Source organism: Sinohyriopsis cumingii, chromosome 17 (genome assembly GCF_028554795.1).
Source record: "Sinohyriopsis cumingii isolate HCF-2022 chromosome 17, ASM2855479v2, whole genome shotgun sequence".
NCBI lineage: Eukaryota > Metazoa > Mollusca > Bivalvia > Unionida > Unionidae > Sinohyriopsis > Sinohyriopsis cumingii.
This window is the reverse complement of record NC_142977.1, coordinates 93411997-93432831: the sequence shown is the minus strand read 5'-3', so window position 1 is coordinate 93432831 and position 20835 is coordinate 93411997. Positions and strand designations below refer to the sequence as shown.

At 34.0% G+C, this 20835-nt stretch overlaps 1 protein-coding gene across 2 annotated transcripts in view; it reads right to left on the bottom strand.

The window, feature by feature from the left end:
* The window catches only part of LOC149779438 (excitatory amino acid transporter 1-like), an 86160-nt gene that overhangs the window by 23590 nt on the left and 41735 nt on the right, over positions 1-20835 (bottom strand). For both annotated transcript variants that reach the window (XM_089940102.1, XM_089940101.1), the window contains exons 2-6: positions 16500-16542; positions 12136-12298; positions 6260-6446; positions 4762-4995; positions 1396-1590 (exon numbers count right to left, since the gene is read on the bottom strand). In XM_089940102.1, coding sequence (XP_089796228.1) covers positions 1396-1590; positions 4762-4995; positions 6260-6446; positions 12136-12298; positions 16500-16542 — 822 coding nt within the window. The remainder of the gene's footprint in view (positions 1-1395; positions 1591-4761; positions 4996-6259; positions 6447-12135; positions 12299-16499; positions 16543-20835) is intronic.

The following is a 20835-nucleotide window of genomic DNA, read 5'->3' as shown; positions in this document are numbered from 1 at the left end:
CGCTGACTGCTTGAAATAGAGGTTTAAAACAATCTTCAGATGAAATTCATAAAGAAATGAAAATAGAGAGCAATCTGTCCGAGTATCTTAAGGTATTACTATCATCTGTAATAGAAACTGACCGTTAATATATCGTAATAACTAGCTGGTGCTATGCCGATCAGTGTCATAACGGTTACCAGGACATTTTCAGGTAATCATAGCAATTACAATCCTTTTCTATCGCTATTTCTTATCTTCTTTAACAAATCTAAAGCCCAACTAAATCATTTATTACTCATTTAATTCCAAGAAATCAAAGGAATTTTGGTTTGTTTCCATTTCTTATCACGACTAATATAAACTGGTTTTGTGACGTCTACTGGGATTTTTGCATGAAACTGAAATTACTCTTTTGTTTCCCTTTTATCGCATGGTTGAAAAATGAAGGATACAAATATAAACAGGCTATTTGAAATTGCAACATGGTGATTTTTGGACACGAGTCATTTCATTCATTGTATAAAACATACACTTATATTGTTCTGATTTGTTTATGTGTTTTGATGGTATTGGTTGTGCTTTTCTAAAACACCAGCTTTTACGTGAAGATTTGCTTCGTAAACTCTAAGTCAATCCGTTCTCAATTTCGAGAGAGAGAGAGAGAGAGAGAGAGAGAGAGAGAGAGAGAAAAGAAAGGAAGTTCAAGTCATTTGATGTAAGTGTCACTCGATGATTAAGACGTGACTACATTCTTGGGGAATTGAAGGTACTCGGGATCGAGCTGCAAAGACAAAACCTGTTTGAGTTTCTGGCCAGCAAAACTCATGTCGACCCGCGGCTGGGCTTAATATACCCGCTTTCTTAAGACAACGCCAAATATGGCGCGTTCTTTAGCTCTTGCGTTTGGCCAGAATCTCAAAGCGAGGCTTCGTAGTCTCTTACAGATTACTGTCTAGGTCTATGTACATTATTACGTAAGTACTTCTGCAAGATCAGCACATTTGCCCTCCATAAGAATTTTTGGAATCTGTCTAGTTCGCTATTTTTATAACCTGCTGAATATACTCTTTTGTGCTGAGTCTGCGATACAAGTAATATTTTTTATAAGACGTTTCGTACTTGATCATAATAGCGCAATCATTGTTGAATAGTAGGATACGAATAAATGGATTAAATCTCAATATATTTTAGTAGAAGATTACTTTCAGTATGATTTATCAATTTACTTCTAATACAATTTAATCAAAACTTACTCTTAACACAATTTAGAGGAATTTTCAATCTTGTTACTTGTACTGAAAAATTCTGTCCTAATAATTACACTGATGGCATATGAAATTGCAAACAACTCCCATCACATATAAACATATTACCACATAATATTTTGATCTCTTATTGTTATGAAATCCATACCTAATCGTTATAATCTGTCCAAAGTCCATGAAGATGTTGTTGACGTTAGCGATGAACAACGCAGCTACAGCTTCGTACAGCGCGGTTCCATCCATATTTATCGTGGCGCCGACAGGGACCACAAATGTGCTGACGCGAGGGTCCACCTTGTTGTTTACCTCCAGACAATGAAGAGTTACGGGCATTGTTGCAGAACTGAAAAACATTCTTCAAATTATCTAAAAGAAAATGATTTTGAAAAGAACATAATTAGGTATAGTAACAAGCTGAGTACAATTTAAAATTAACATAGCAAAAACTACCAATTTTCGAAACTGTAAACTCCGGCTGAAGAAAGCAATTTTTGCCCTCAGTACATTGAGTTGCTTTAGCGTTATGGGGATATATGCTCAAAGTCAAACAAAGAGGTTGCTCGGCTAAAATACATTACAGAGATTGCTGTTTTAAAATTGTATCTGACATGTTTCGGTGCTGTTTTAATTAAACAAATATCCATTGATCCCGCAACAACAGAATTACGTCTCCGAGGTTCTGCTGACAAAGGTACAGTGGTCATCGATGGAAGAAATTTTAATGTTCAATATCATACAAAACTTGTTTAAAAGTTTATTTCCGAACGCCGTGCTCAAAAGGGGTCCCGCGCATAAATCTAGGGGGCCCCGCCAAAATGATCCAAATCGGGCCCCACGTTTGCTAAGGCCGTTCCTGATCGTGGACCATGGCGTCACTAGGGTTGGCGTCACACAGTGCGGTAGCTCATGGTGTCACCCCCCATGGACCTCTTTCCTGCACAAAAATTCAATTTTTTTTTTATAGACAATCATTTTGGTGTCACCCTCCTCTGATGGTGTCACCCGGTACGGTCCGCACCCCCGCACCCCCCTAGTGACGCCACTGATCGTAGATACCAATCCATACCATGCAAATTAATAGATATTAAGAAATTTAGGCTGTCTCATTTATACGTGTAAACTACATCGTTTCTTGTTTGTCACGTCAACCTTTACAAATTTCTGTTTAAAGGAATAGAACATGTGACCAATTGCATGAACTTTTTTTTCCACGATCTTGTTCACAAAAGTATGACTAACAGAAGCGAACGATCTGAAGTTTAAAAATATTTCACAGAGTTAGAAATAGTAGAAATGAAAATAATGAAATGCAGTCAATGTGCTGTAGATGACTAAAGTGGTAATACAGGTACAATGTTGAATCATCTAAACGCCAACATAAATCCTTAGAACATGGCACACGACTGTTGAAGCTGGTTCTAAAAAGACCCTCACTCAACAGACAATTATTACTTTCAAAACTGCAGTTCCTTCTTAAATGTCGAAAGTAAAATGCCACAGTGCGCTGAAAAACAAGTCACGATGTTTATGCCTGATATGAGACCTTACAGCATAGTGGATATGGCAGGTTTGAAACGTTATATGCCAAATTTAATCCTGCATCCTTATCTTAAATATTCCTGTTGATGCCCTTTAAATTACGTTAGCTTTATTTATGTGAATGTCGGCTGTGCAAGTTTTCACTACGAGCAATATTATATCACCTAAGTTTAGTGCATCTTTTACAAAGATGTGTTTTAAGACCACACACACACACACACACACACACACATACACAAACCCCCGCTTTTTATGTTACTGAAAGACCACTTAATGTGGGACTGTTTGATCTACATCGAGCGTACTTGTTCCAGGTGGTATTAATACCAACAGGGAAATCGTATTAGACCATACAACATGTGTGTTTCCGGTCGGCAGACCAGCTCTGTTTCTCATTGCGGACCCTATTATTTTTTCTCCCATGGTCCCAAAAAAATCACACGAAATACATATAATGTTTTTTGGGGTTTTTTTTTGAGAAATAAAACGACCTGCCTACCAAAATTTTAAAACCAGTCAAATAGGAAGCACACATTTTTTAAACCTTAGTAAATGTAAAATACAGAGCGGCAATTAGTTTGGAATAAAATTTAAAAAAATTAGTTTGGTTTCCAAAATAATTGAATTGACAGGCCGTTTAATTGAAAGTTTCGTTGATTTAAAGTGAAGACTAAAAATGCAGTACTATTCAAATGAAGTCATTGTGATGGGTATGCATGTGAATGAGGACTATCAGACTTAAGGGTAAACTGTAACAAATTCATTAACTCTTTTTATTTTTTTACATCAAGACTGATTAGACTCAACAGATAAGCTGGTTTTCACTGACATTAAGCTGTTTTCGTTATGGTCGTCATGGAGAATGTAAGATAACGTGTAAACGGAATCGTTTCGTTTCTCAAAAGACGTATAAACGTTAAAAAGTTTTGTTCACAATCATGAATAAGGATTACAGTAAAGTAAATGAAAATTAATTTACTCATTTTCATTGCGACCCTTACCGATCACATGGCATCTGTTAGATTTTAAAAAGAAATATGAAAAATCAATTCACATATATACATTTTGACACAAAATCTGAATATGTATACAAACTTAAATAGATTTACAAACTTTACTTTCAATTGAACCTATACAATGAATGTCATTATAAATTAATTTACTTACTTGATTATTTTGTAACACGTTTGTTCTTTAAATTAGCTAAAACCGTCTTCTCTTTATTTCTATGCAAACAAAACATATTATATTCTAATTTCGGAAGTAAATCCGCTATTTTCCATTCCTACACTGTTTTTCTAAATGTGTAAGTATTATTCAATGGACATTAAAATCGAAAATTTTGGAAAATAGTCTTATAATCGTTTCATTAATTAACGTATACAATATTTGAAAAGATCAACGTGTTAGTAACACAATCTCCATTGCGTCGTCCACTTCTGAGATCATCATTAAAATCTTTAAAGTTATTGGTTGTACCTAGAGACAAATCAGACAAACAGTGCTGTGGTATACATTTATGACTCCTGTCCCATAACCACCTACCCCCCCCCACCCCCCAACCATCCTCTCCATTCGGTGTTTGGTGTATATATCTTGCTTCCATTAATGTTCAAAGGTTTTGGAGTGTAGAATTGTAATCATTTAGTCTGTATATTTAGTGTTTCCATTGTACCAAGGTTTGATGCATCGGGGTAGGAGGGAGTCATATTTTTATGTTAATACTTACTATCCAGCCACGAAATGATAGCGAGGTTACAGGTGACGTTAGTATCTATTGTGTGTGCATGATGTTGCACGAAATTCGTTTCGTATTTGCACAATGTATGCAAGGTGTATTTGCCTCACTGAATTGAACTTGGACCAAACGCAAATGATCGACTCCTTCACGTAACCTAAAACCTCACGATCCGTTTGTAGTCAAAGCGTAACTAGTCAGGGGAGTTACATATGCTGTATATAATATAAATCTAACCTAGAGGAAGTTCCGAATGCCGTGAATGCTGCCTGGGAAATGCCTAACATGAACTTGTAGGGGTTCTGCCGTGTGCAGACGAAGAATATGAGAGGTAGAACCATCATTCCATGTATGAAAAGTCCTGTTAGAACAGTCAGGAAGTAAACGCCCACCTGGCCAACGAGGACGCCGAAATCCTCCATCTCGACGATCTTACCGGCGATGAGAAATGTTATTCCCACGGGAGAATACCTGGTAAAATAGGAAAACTACTGAATTCAATGAGGATTTTTAATTCGGTACAGAATATCATATACAAATGACAAATTAAGGAAATGTCTCAAATTTTATTAAAATTAAAAACTTGCTAGCTAACTTCCTTTGTTACAAGAAGACGCTAGCTAACAAGACTGTATGATTAACGTTCAAAAGGTAATAAAATAGTTTCATTTGTCTGAAACTAAATTATATTCCTGTGTATTTCTCAGCTTCTTTCCCGCTACTCCCATACCGAATGATGCCACTTTGCACATCTAACAACTAAATCCTACCAATAATGTTTAGACTTTAGACCTCAGTTTTATTGGAGTAGGTTGATCTTATTACGAACTGACGCAGGGACACATTCGCTGACACGCATGCATAAGCAAGAAAGCATACTCCACTTTCTTCGAAATTTCTTAACAAGTTGCAAGGTTAGATCCAACAAACATCAAAAATCAACTAGGCAGCTTTTATAGAATACAATTTTAAACCCATGATGGTCTGCAAAAAACCCAACACCGCATTTGTATTCTCGTTCTCAAAGAAACAACTCCGCATTCGTATCCTTGATATAAAAAAAAAACAACACCGGACATGTATGCTCCATCTCAAACATATAACACAGCATTTGTATTCTCGATCTCCAACATGCAACACCTCATTTCTATGCGTGATGTCAAACACACAACACCGTATAAGGAAATACCGTCAAGCTCTATCTAAAATAGCACAACTTCGCATTTGACGTTTGATCTCAAACGTACAACACCACATTTGTATGCCTGATCTCAAAAACACTGCACAATACATGTATGCTCTATCTAAAACACATAACAACATAGCTGCATGTTCGATCTCACACACACACATCACCGTATATGTATACCTGATATCAAACAGAACACCGCATATGTATGCTCGATCTTAAGTACACAACATTGCGTATATATTCTCGATCTCAAACACACCACATCGCATTCGTATACTCGATCTCACACAAACAACACCACATTTTGTATGCACACATTGCGAGTTTCATCAACCGTTCGACTTAAGCAGATATAAGACATTTCGTCAACTGAGAAATTGTGTCGAATTTGTCAAAAATTTAATTTCAGAGACGGAAATATGACGGAATAAGTCTCGAAACTATCATAGTTTATGCTTGTTCTTCGACAATTCAATGAATGCTTTCTTTTTAAAGGAATTGATAATTTAGACCAATTTTTTTCCCCCTACATTAAATATTCACCAAATAAAGTAGATGAAGATGGTCATTGTTGCTTCCGATAGACAGTTGCAGAAATCGTAAATTGGTTTGGCCTTTTTCTCCATCCTGCTTAGGACAATTCCCATGAGAAGCGAGAATACAACCAGTCCCAGGACGTTAATCTGACCCGTCTGACCACCTTTATGCGTCACCTTCACCTCCTGTATCACTGAAATGGTTTAATTAATGTAAATTGTATAACAAGTTAAATTCATATTTTATCAAGTTCGTACGAAAGGAAACGGAAATTAAAGCATGTGAAGAAGAGACCCCATTTTAGAAACAGAAATATATAGATACTTACGTACGCACATACATACATGCAGACAGACATATATCCCTATATACATATTAATTTCAGTTTTAAACAAACCAACTTTGTATGAATTGTATATTTCCAGTTCCGTTTCTTTTTTTTAATACTAGAATGAAAGAGTTCTTTATGATACAAAATCAGTTGGTTACATTAATTTTTGTCTTTTTTCATTTCAACAGAATTAGTAATTTTATATTTCTTGTCAACGACTGCTTTTGTAATTTTTAAGACTCCGATAAAATGTGACTAGAAAGCGATGGCATTAAATGCTATATACTTTCATTCCAAAAAATATGTATTCTCGTAATTATTAATGACAGCCTTGATTATCTCTCACTAGAATACAGATTTTCTAAGATTCATTCAATGGAGTTCACAGATATAAAAAAAAAAATTGCTTCTGGTTAACACTGTACAAGGGTTTTAAATACTATTAAGGTCTTCCTCCCAAGGTAAATAAATCAGACGTATTGACCATTTTAGGCTAAAGTGTTGTTATGTCTATGGTACCTAATACAGGTAACCCAAAGTATAAACAAAAATGAAAACATAATTGGGTTGGATAATAATAAGTCAGGAAAGAATTAAATTTAAGTTAAAGGTCATCCTAAAAAAATTCGTATCAAGAGGATATATTTTCCATAATTATATAGACTGTTAGATCGGGGGATTTGTAAATCTGCTTGTATTAAGCTGAAGTGTCTAGTGTAGGTTTTCGTATTAAAATGAGTAGACTGTACGTTTCTCAGCTTAATGATTCATGTACGTGTTGCTGTGCACTTTTTAGTCCTGGAGTGATCCCTGTTTCTTTCACAATGAGCGATGCAGGACATAACAACTTCAATACAACTAGTGTTTTCTACCGTGAGACAAAGTTTCCGCTGGAAATGAAACATCTGCATTCCCTGGTCTGTATTGTAAAGCCTGTTGGGTCGATCATAATCAAATCTGACGGATATTGTGATGCGAAATTGGAACGGAAACATTGCTGTAACTCCAGGTTTTTGGATCAATTAAATTAGTTCCTTTGCAGAAAAACTACACTGATACGGTTCTGTATTGAGACATATTGTACAGTACATGTGTTTGTCACGATCGAAATTATTAGCACGTGTTCGCTTTGATCTAGGTTATTTATATTCTTAGCACGGAAGAGCAGCTAAACTGATTGTTATCATGTCCATTTCTGTGAAAAAAATCGAATGGCGAAGATGCTATGGTTAATGCATGTCCAACAAAAAGCTCAACAAGAAAACGATCATGTGTTCTAGGATTTATGAAATTGTTAAATGAAGATTCATTTAATTGTTTCAAAATCATTTCCCACATTAAAAATCTTTATTCAGTATTGTCATGTATATTTAATTTGTATTGTTTGTTTACTTTTTTTAAAACTGATTATATGTTATGTACGCGTGTATTTTGTACTTGAACTTGTCCAAAATCAAGTTACTGGTGTACCTAACCAGTGACAGTTATGTTGTAAAGAACAGAATATATAGATAATATGTCTTTATGATTGCGGATTAAATATTCAGATCATTATTAATGGTAAATATGCTTACTTGAATCTGAATCTAGCACATTAAGTTTTTCACTTAAAAATTGCTAAACATGTTGACAACATTGAACGTTCTAGGAAGGAAACTGACCCACATCCTGGCTCTATTATTGTGTCATAGCTTTTTATATAATGTTGTTTACTTAAAAATTACTCATTCTTGCCTAAAAAGAATCAGACTTATTGTTGTGTTCAGTTTCTAACTGTGTTGAATTATTTACTCAAATTATTATTCGCTGGAATTACCAAGTGCTCAAAAATATTCTTGGCCTAAAACAGTAGTTTGGTGTTAAAATGAATTCCGTCAAGACCATTCTGTTTACTATATTACTGTCATACATCAAAAGACTGATAGCACATCCCCACATTCCAGGCCTTTCGCAAAATAGCACGTTCGAGAATACAGACACACCAGCGCATTCAATATTGGAATTTATTTGGAATACCAATGGAATTCAATTGTAACTTCATACATTTGTTCTTGTGATGGAACGTTTAGGACTATTTGGGATTTAATTAACAATAATGTAGGTTCTTTTTAAAAGTCTCATTTTGTATTCTAGGGAAATAAATTATTTGTTGAATTGTACAAAACCTGTTGTTTTCGCACATTTATGTTACACTGTTTCTTTGTTTAAGACAACATATTATCTAACACTATAAAGTATCTGAATTCCGGAATGATGCGTTTTGCATTTATGAGATCAAGTCTAGTTTTCACACCTTTAGTTGTATTAATATTTTTGTTGAATGAATCACACTTTAATCAAGGATGTCTCGACCATTTTTGCCAGTTATATAATTGACAGTTTGGTCTCTGATTGAGGCTTTATAAAAAACGGTTTGCATTGAAATTGATCTTAACTGCAAGGAAAAATGTCATCAAAACAAAATGTCAATATTTATTTTCTTTCGTTCATTTCGCTTTTTTATCCGTATTTTAAAACAAAAAAGGAACTTGTTTTTTTCTTTAAGACTCAATTCCTCAGATTGTTTAATTAGAGTTTTCTAATTTTTAGCATGCTCACTTAGCTGGCAAACATTTTAAACTTTTAAATTTTATATTGAATCACTGGCTAACGCCATTTGCAAAATTTTGGCAAGCAAATAAATTCCTCATATGTTAAATATATCAGAACGTTAGCGTTATGTTATTAATCGCCACTTTGATTGCATACAATTGCATTATTATGATTTGAATGATATTTATTTATATGCATTTCAAAGTCGTATATGCTGTTGTTTTCATCATTTTCCGACATACTATATAAATTGTCTGTATTTATTTTGTCCCATATAAAAGATTTAACCATTTCACCTTTCAAAAGTTTGTTGGGAAACAATTATCACAAAGCGTAGATAAATACTTAAAATACACAGGGGGATGTAAAAAGCCAAGGAAACCGTCAGATCCAAAACTAAACAGCTACAAAAACTGCATCATTGACTATATAGCATCTTATATATTAGTCATGGAACTTTCACTATAAGCAGAAAACTACACCCTTCCACACCCAGTCTGCGTCTCTGTGACTTAACGAGACAAGAAAGAGTTTTATACAAAAGTAGGGATAATCTAAAAAGAGTAGATTTAAAATAGAACATAGGCTAACATCCTTCAACCAACACCAATACAAACAATCCAACACACAAACACAGCAGAGAAACACACACATACACACTAAAATATCTAAAATGCGACTTTTACTAATTCTAAAACACATCCCACATCTCTCTGCGGCATCACTTATTTAGCCTAAAGAACAAGACTGCATGACAATTCGATTTTCATTCATGTCTCATATCTTTAAGGAATTGTTCTTAATTGCTGATGTCACTGTACCAGTTTTGATGTGTCAGCTGTAGATCGAATTATCAGTTTCGTCGTCTGGTTGAAAGATTATTCCCTAATGTTTCTGCTTATCATGTGGCGACAGAACAATATCACCAATTTCCTCGTTTGGAAATGCCGTCAGTGTCATTGTTTCATTTAAGTTTTGACACACACACATACACACACACACACACACGAGATGATAAAAAAATGCTTTATCGAATGGAATTACTTTAGATTTTGCTGCAAGATTTGCAATGTCTTCTCATAAACTTAGTAGGACTATCTCAGGACATTTGAATTAACTTTTCAATATTGCCAATTGCATTTTTATAGAGACATTATATTTAATGATCCATATAGTTACTTTTCTTAATCTCTTTAATTGTATCCGTCTTGATAGGGAATAGATTTTGTCACGCATCGTTTTCTGTAGAAAATCAATATAATCCCTCTACCGTGTATGTATCAGAACATGCGTAGAGGATATTAGATCAAATTAATTTCCACCTGTTTGGGGTAAAACAACCAATTCAATCATTTTGGGTAAATATTGGCAAAGAAGATATAGGAATTATGTCAACTGTCAATTTAGAACTGCATGTTTTTTTTTAAAGACTGTCTAAATACAGAACTTGATTGAGACTAAAGCCGCCGCATTACAGATTGTATTTAAGAGTTCTTCAAAATCAATGAATTTTGACAATTATGTAAAGCCACTGGTATTAACTAACCCCCATGTCTATTATCAGGATATCAATGCGAGCACAAAAATTGAACACTTTTTAAAAAACAAATTCAAGTCAGGGGTCATAATTTGTGCTTTGCCTTTTTAGTGACTACGGCGTCAAATATAAATTATGTTTTGTCTGTAGCAGGAATATGATAAAGGTCAAGAGACCGTATGAGTATATAAAAGTTACTGCCTTTGGAAAATATGAACGATTATTTTCGATTTAATATTGCACGACCATTGGGAGTGAGGTATTGATTTGACAAAACGAGTTCATATCTTCCCGTACAAATGCAGTAACATTTTTATTATATGCTCATTTTCTTATTCTACATTAGGCTTAATTATAAAAAATACACTACAAGAAACAAAGTATTTGAATTTATGCTGTATTCTAAACTGAATACACAACCGTCGATTAATTAATACTCAATATCAATATCAATGACCATACTTCGTCGCGCGCTGTTTTGGTCTATGCCCTACTTAAAATTGAAAATCAGATTTATATTTTGAATGAATACGCACTGCAACAACTTTTCCATTTGGTCTGGAATGGATGGATTTTGTTTTTATGTTGATCAAACTCAATTCTGTTTTTCTGATTTTGATGGACTGGATAATTGGGTCAATTCAGTGCGGTAAGGAGAATGAATTTCGGCTGGAGATGTTCTCGAAATTCCAGTACAGTTTTGGTGTGTAACAGGTTTTGCAGGACATGTCATTCGGATTTGCAGAGCTTAGAAAGTATAGTTTGAGGAAAATCAAGATGCATAAATGAAGTGTATTTATTACCATTCGTATTACCAGCAAAGAAGACATGCGTATGCCATATCAGTTGCATCTCGCTGTTGGAGGGGCCCCAGCTATGACCTGTATCATACAGTGTATGTCTTCTATCGCTATCCTAGCATTGTATCAAAATAGTTACACGGACAAAATTGTGCGACAATCCATTTAGCCAGTGTTAACAATAAGTGTTCGTCGTCTTGGCTTATTGTCTCTGAGACTCTTAGTTTCCTAATAAAACCTTCAGTTGCAGTTTTTTTTCGAATATATTATTTTGACAGACAATGGTATGTTTCTGATATATATGAAATTCTAATTGGCCTCAATATGCTTTTCTAAGTTTTACTTGTATAGACCCTAGAGGGCACTTTGGCCATAGTCTGAACCATTCTGTTTGCGAATATTTCTCTGAACTGAAAAGTTGTTTGATTTATCAACAATTAAAAGCTTACTGAAATTAACTTGTTTCATTGTATAAAAAACATGAAATTGGAGCAAGTGCTATTTACCGTTCATTATACCTACAATACCAAATGAAGGTTCAAAACATTCAGAATTTCGTGTAGATATTGACTCAGTTTGGAAGGAAAAAGGTAAATATTACAAGAAAGTAAAAATCATTCACCTTTAGTTATCGTGACTAGCACAGGAGTCTGGGAGTTCACACTGACGTCAGTAACACCCGATGTTTCATAGGTCCCTAGTGTTTCGTTAAGTGTTCCGTCGTTGTAAGGAACCTTTTCGGTGATAGTCCTGTTTCTCACTGACCTCTGCTCATCAGATCGATACTGGAAATAATAAATAAATAAATAAATAAATAAAGTTTAGATTACTTTCTAAATATTGGATCAATGCAAAACCTTGGTTTGTTTTCATAATAATGGAAATCAGGACAACTATAGGATGAATATTTCTTTTAAGATAGTACATTTGCGCCATATTTTGCAGAAGCAATTCTCATTTGTTCATGGGCAAAATACGAAGAGAAAATTATGAATAGGAATAAAACCTACGCGTACGGATAAGAGCGAGCTACATTTGCCCTGAGAAATAATCATTTCAACAAAAAGGCTGTGAACTGTTAAAAGGGCATATTTCCTCTGTTGTAAACCATTAAATCATTTGAAGCACCGGAAGTTTTATTTGATGATAATTTGTTGACCAATTTTAACTACGATTACACTTGATTGCCCATTAATTTGTATCAGTGTAAAGTATAAACCATGCTGATAAAGGAGTCTACAGTGGGATGTGAAGTTGTTTAATAGTCAAGGGTATCACGTGACAAAATGGCCCTATCGCTGTGTGTCCAATCAAAGTTTGGAATACTTGATTGAAATGATATGAGCAGCCGAAAACGAGTCTAATGTTTGTTTAATTATTTTCATTACTATTCCAAGGGTCGTGAAAAGTTTTTGATAGGTCTTTAACGCCTTGTGTTGGCATTTTTAATAGAGGATACATTGAAGTTACTTCGACAGGAATCGGTTAAGTTGAAAAAATGTTTCCATGATAACAAATCATTATTTCAGTAAACACTATAAGAACAGTAAACACTATAACACACCAGTACAATAACATGTTTAATCGAAACATAGAGATGAAAGTTTTAACAATTTTTTTTAGTGGTATACAATTCTAAACAGCAGCAAAGTGATACCAAGAACTTACATTCTCTTGGAAAACTCTCATATATTTTTTCTACGTAGTCCAATTATTACTAGTAACGTAACATTCATTTATTCATTCTTTTTAGTGATACAATTTTAACAAGTAAATAACTATTTCTATCTCCTATACCAAACAATTAATTCTTTCCTATTTTTTTAAGCTTTGGATACCATAAAATTCAACTGTTCAACAACAGCAGCAGCAACAACAACACAACAGTAACAATAAATAAATAAATGACAAAGAAGAAAAGAAAAAGACGACAACAATGACGATTATTATTATTATTGTCAAACTGGCGATGCTAAAATTAACAGTTGTCTAAGTATTGATTACTTAATTTTCCTTTAAAGGTACCAATTAGTTTTAAAACTTAACCGTGTTAGTCTAGAGTACTCTCATACATTCTTTGAGAGGTCAAAAGGTACACTTCGAAATCGTCACAATGAATTTATAATAAGATTTTAGCAATACTTGAAAACTGAACTGAAGTTCTTCCCTCCAAATTTTGCACAGGTACGTTATAAAATGGACTGTAAAACAGAATTTATTATACAAATAACGGAATCAAACTTTGGAAATAAATGTGCGCAGACAATGACATACAAATAAGCTTAATCACCATATGAAACTTATTATTTAAACATGCCTTGATCAGTTAAATATCATTATGCATTAACTGAAAAGTAAGTAGTTTCAGATGAAAATAATAACATATTAAATAATTGAGAATTTACGTGGAACATTGATGTAAAATATTTGATTTATTTAAGTCTTTTAAAATAACTATCATTTATTTTGAAACTGAAATTTGACGACATGATAACTTAAGGTAATGGTATTGATTATTGATATGAAACAATATTCTCAAAGAAGTGAAAAATACTAAGGTGATGACAAATTAAATCCGGATTCCTATTTATGAAACGTAGACCTTGTACTGGCTATGATTAAGAAATTTGTGTAAATGTTAGTATCATGAAACGTAAAATTCAAATCAAACACTGTTCTCAAAATGCTGTATGCCAAATATAACAGAAAAGTTATAAAGATAAAGGTGGCATTTGGTACTTAAAATAAGTTAGATATGATTTGAGATATTCGGACCACCATTTTCGGTGTCGCCAAATAAATTCAAGATAGCTGAACATTCAATGCAGTTCATTTTGACTTAGTACAACCTTTTCCTTGTTGGCTCAACCTAAATCCAGTTTTGTTTTTCTTAACTTTAAACTGTCGTCACGTCAGTCAAGTTAAAATTAAAAATTTTGTAAATGTAGACAATGTTTCATTAGTAATCGAAACAAAATTTGGTACAAAGCAGAAAAGAGTTATCTTTTCTTGAATGACATATTATACTACTAAGTTTGAGAGCAACGCTCATTCAGACCCATTCAAAGTCTGTCAGCGCAGCAGTTAGATGGTAAGGAAAAGGAAATAATAAAACAGCGACCGTAATTAAATATTTTACTGTGAAATCCAATTGTCTGAGACAAGGCTTAATGGGCTTTAGAGCACAAAAGGACGTCCTTTTCTCATAAGGTTCCAATTGCATTTTGTTGGTGATTGAGCTATTAGGATGATTGATTGGATGATCACAACAAAACACTTTGCAAATCAAGTTTGTACACATCCATCTTCAAAACACAATCAACACTGACCTATCATTATTATTGTTCTTGTGAGGAAAGGGCGAATGAAGCAAAGATGTAAACTAATCTGTAACAACTGAGTTTGTTGTTGTTGTTGTTGTTGTTGTCATTGTTTGGGGTTTAACACTACTTCTCGTTTTATATCAGATTATCACAGTCTTTTCAATGTGCACAAAGAGTACTTAAGAGCGTTGTTAGTAGGACTTGAATGGTTAGGGACGAGTTAGAAAGCGGTTATAAAATATGAAGATCCCTTTACATTCTACTTTCAAAATTAAAGGCTAGTGTCGAGTTTACACATCTCACCGCTTTTAAAGGGCTGGAGCTGATGACGGGTATTATATTTGAAAGATCTAAAATAAGATGAGATCTTTAAATTTCAAATTTCATTTTCTTGATCCAAACAGCAAAAAGTGAATTTCCTTATAAATTCAGCAGCTGATAATATACATGCTAAGCAATTCCTTCCCAATTCAACCTGAGATTAATTAGGAAAGCTTGCTGAAAAGGCCATTTCGTCGTTGATGTTATGTGGGATACGAGTAAACCACGAGGATCTCACTATTTATGTCATATTACTGGAATCTTTCTTAAATAAATGTAATAAAATTAGTTCTTCATATGCCATCGACATTAATGTAAGTTGAGTTCTGGTTCTAAGTTGTTAGTGGAGTATATATACAGTACACTGTTAGAATTTTGTTACACAGGTTAACCAAGGATAAAAACAATTTCTAATGGTCATTCTATTTTATTATCTAGTAGACAAGATGGTGACTGATTAAATAACTTACCAGACGATAGAGAAACATGTACGTGCTTCGTTCGCGCCATTTAGAGGGAAACATACGAACACGTGCATATTTATGACTCTATTGTACTTGTCATTTCCTAATTTCATGTACGCATCGAATCCTGGGAAATGATGAACGTTTACAAAGCTCTCACACTATCAGAAAATCTGCTGAATTATACGTTTTTATTACATACTTCATAATGAAATACTGACGGCATTTGAAGAAAAATGATATGGTCACAGTGATGATACCACAAAATACAAGTCAGAAAGCAAAATTAAACACACAAACAGCCAAACTGTCGTTAAATTACTTTGTTTAATGATGGCAAGCCCTGAAGTCTGTTGGAGCGTTCTGTCATGTTGCGATAACAGTCCCACCCTAACATTGTATAAATCAGCGGAAGAAATTTGAAAACAATTCGAAGCATTATGTTTAAAATCTAAATTTGCCCAAACGTCGTTGTCCAAAAATTATTGCCAAATTTCGGTACTTCTTTTTATCGATGTAGTAATGCAGCTGTTAATCGCATTGACTCGGAAAGGAAACACAAATCCATACCGAATCGAAGGTTTTTGCCATAAAAATATGTAATAAAAAAGAAAATCTAAGTTTTCCGAGTAGATATAAGGAAATATTTCACTCATGAAGTAAAGCATTTGATATTATTCGCCTCTTCTGACAATAACATATTTCCACTTCACTCGTGAAATATTTCCTTATTATCAACTCTTACAACGTATATAGCCTTTACGTATTTATGAAGTTGTGAACGATCCGTTTTAAAAATAGAGCTAATCTCTTTCTTGTTTATTTTATCGAGGGCAATTATATAAGTGAAGACAAATAAATGAATAAAGAATACTTACTCCGGTAAAGCAGGACAAAATTAAATTATCCGGGAACATGTTTCTGAAAAGAAAAAGGAAGAATTTCCAAGTAAAAGCAGTCCCAAATATCAACATTTTCACCACTGTGGAATTTTAAATGCTGGGATGTAACTTAGATTAGAACATTAAAGGTGATATATATATATATATATATATATATATATATATATATATATATATATATATATATATATATATATATATATATATATATATATATATATATATTCCAGTACTCTATGGGACATACTTAAGATATCTGTTTTCTGTTAATAATATGTGCGCATACAAATCGAACTGAATTTTGTGCATAGTAAATTCCACGAATAATTTAATGGTTGTGCTCACATACATGTACTTTTCATATTCCAACTAATATTTTCTATGTTGTCTATTATGAGACTGTACTACTGCATGTTTTAATCTCGCGCTGTGATTGTGAGAAAAAGTTACTTAAGAGAATGTTCGACTTACAGTCTGAATTAGGTTCCGTTTACTGCATATGTCAACGTCCCCGGTGATGTATGTCAACTATATACACTTGATTGTCACGTTTCTGGTTGTTTTTGCTTTTGACGGAAACTGTATTCATGGCAAACAAGGAGAAGGTGTTCCAATGATTAAAATTCTTTTCTCCACTTATACATATGTTTTCCAATAACGAAATTAAACATTTTCTTTCTATTTTCACTCTTAGACTCTCATGAGTGGGATATATACATAGAGTTCTTTTCCCCCATCACACTGCTGTTGTTAGAAAGTTTTATTTTTACAGCTGCATTAATGGTACGGATGAAATCTTATATTTTTATTTACCCTTTGTGTCTTTTATACCATTGTTTTGCATTGTGAGAACTGTAGCATCAGTAAGTACGCATTGACTCACATTCTCTTTGATTTGGTTTTGCAGTTAAATATTTTCTTTTCTATGTTGATATTAAACCACTGACTACTTGCCACACTGATACATTAAGAAAGATCTTTACTTTCTCGCCATTCAGCGATGCAATGAGGTCAAATGTCTAATGAGGTCAAATGTCTAATGTAGTCAGTCCTGTGAGTTGAAGTAGTAGCATATTAACAAAACAGATCTACTGACAACTGAACAGAACATGTCTTACTGTCATGTCGTTGATGCACTCATGCCATATAGTGCCAATTGGACCTATCTGGTCTATTCTCAAATCCTCGACGTACTCATGCGAAATTGTTACCTAGAATAAAATTCATGTACATTTTTGAGCGCTTTATCTTGCACAGATATCTCTTATATTTTGGTACAAGATGGCTTGCGACTAGAACTATTCAAGAACATAGATATAATATTAGTACCGGATATGGTGATTGTTTTTTTTTTAAATCTTGTCTGGCGAGAGACAGCATCTATCACCATATTCTGGCCATTGAAGATTTTGTCAACTTTGTTAATGACATTGAGTTCTTATTTTAGTGAAAAGTAATGTACATGAAGTGGGATAAACCCAGGGCAACCGTTATATAAAAGAAATACGTAGTTAGACCATTAAATAGATCAATAGTATACAATAGTAGCCATTGAAATGTTCATGTGACATAAAACTGCTATTTCACCACCAGCGTTTACGGTCCTACAAATGAGCGGAGAAACAATAAAACAAACTACATCACTCATGTTGTCGGAAAACAGATTCACCCACGCAAATATGGATACCATATTATCAAAGAAACTCCCGTTTGGTTTAAAACACGACAAATGACTGAGCTAGAGACTCCCTAGCTTTAAAATATTAGAAATTATAAACTGATGGAGAAGTTTTATGCATTCTATTATATCTTTGATACTTTTCGTTTTCAAAATGAATGGGGCAAGGGGGAGGGTAACGGTGCGTTAGGCGAATACTATAGTGAAATCATTATCGTGGTTGTAAAATATGGAAACAGGTTTGGTTACTTTTACTGATATCCATATATGAGGAGTGTATCGATATTGAGGCCTGTGGTCTGTGCTGTAAGTTTACGTAGATAAAGCAACATAGAGGCAAGGAGTTTAAGCTTATTATATTCCATTTGTATTTGCACTTTGAAGAACCGTGCATTATAAACCAAAAACTATTACATTGCATTATTTCGCTCTCATTGTTACTCACACAGGATGATATACCTGCGAATGAAATATGGTCCCACCGTTGGTTTATTAATTGCTTATCACCAAATATTACACACTGTTACCTCACTAGACAAAAACAGCTAGCTGGATTACTCCGTTATTCATTTTGGTTGATTCACTGATGCTTGTTACAAATTTCATCAGCATAGTTTTATATATTCCTATATTTTGTATAATTCCTGGAATGCCTATATACACTGTGCTTAACATATCATGCTAAAATTGCCAGATGTTATTCCAATTATTTCGTTCAAGCTTCGATAACCATAATTATTCTAATAGGTAGTAGGACTTTTCTTAATGTGAACCTGAGGATCCTTGGATTTAGCAAGTAGTTTAAATTAATTCTTATTAATGACTATTTTCATACTCGTTTACAAGTCTAATTCACCAACCCAACCCCCCAACCCCAATAAAATGATTAGCGAAAAACAACAGGAACGTTTCCAAGAGTATATTTCCTCACAAAGAGAGGGTATATCTCCAAAAACCCTTAAAATGTAGAAGCTTTTTTTAGAAGTTTCAGGAGGCAAGGGATATTTTGTAAATTGGCCCCTGAAATTTAAGGCTATTGTTTGACCTTTTCTAACAGGTAATTATTATTTAATAATTAAAGATATTGATATATTTGTTAATTAGGTGTTTCGGGCTTGTGTTGTTCTTGAAATTGATATGAAGTATGTAGACCATCCCCCTCCAAACTCATGGTTACTTCGTAGACAGTGAAATACCAATAGTCTGATGGGAAGAAAAGCTAGCAACCTTTAGCAGTAAACACATGGGTTCAATGCAAGAGGAACATATAAAAAAACTGCACCGATGGCAAATATTTTGAATTGCATCAAGCTGTTCAGTACACGTTGTTTCTTGAAGTTATCACCTAGGAAAAGGGTTTGTTTTACACTGTGAGCATTACTTGATATGCAAAATGACCTTCGGACATGACAAAACCAGGTATTAAATTAGGGTTAGGGTGCACAAACTTCCTTTGCTATGAACTGTTATTGACTTATCAAGTATCTAACTTTGTCTAGTCCCATTGAAAAGACTGTCATTGACTTATCAAGTATCTAACTTTGTCTAGTCCCATTGAAAAGACTGTCATTGACTTATCAAGTATCTAACTTTGTCTAGTCCCATTGAAAAGACTGTCATTGACTTATCAAGTATCTAACTTTGTCTAGTTCCATTGAAAACGTTTCAGTATAGGTTAATTCTTATCTCTGGATGCTTTAGAAAATTCGAACATTCATTTATTTTCAGTAAAAGGTCATCTTTGTAAACGTTATATTCAGCCATCTTTGGACTATTGTAGTGTAATTTGGGGTACCGCTCCTAATTCGAACATGAGAGAACTTTTCAGACTGCAGAAGAGGGCTTACCATTTAACTCTAGATCAATAAATAGACAATATTCGTGACGCAATGGCTTATGTAGAAATGTTACTAATATAAAGTGTCCACAAAAGTCAGTCCTATTACCTAAGCAATATCATTCAACAAAGTGATGCTGCTGGTACTCCAACATTAAAGTAAAAGAAGGCGTATTTAATGGAGCTTTCAATATACTTTTGAACTGGTATGGAACATCGTTCACAGTGACATAAGGCAGCTTTCAATACACTGGTCCACTGGTATAGAATATCATTCCCAGTGACATAAGGCAGCTTTCAATACACTGGTCCACTGGTATGGAATGTCATTTCCAGTGATATAAGGCAGCTTTCATTACACTGGTCACTGGTATGGAATGTCATTTCCAGTGACATAAAGGAGCTTTCATTACACTGGTCCACTGGTATAGAATGTCATTTCCAGTGACATAAGGCAGCTTTCAATACACTGGTCCACTGGTATGGAATGTCATTTCCAGTGACATAAGGCAGCTTTCATTACACTGGTCCACTGGTATAGAATATCATTCCCAGTGACATAAGGCAGCTTTCAATACACTGGTCCACTGGAATGGAATATCATTTCCAGTGACATAAGGCAGCTTTCATTACACTGGTCCACTGGTATGGAATGTCATTTCCAGTGACATAAGGCAGCTTTCAATACACTGGTCCACTGGTATGGAATGTCATTTCCAGTGACATAAGGGAGCTTTCATTACACTGGTCCACTAATATGGAACATCATTTCCAGTGACATAAGGCAGCTTTCATTA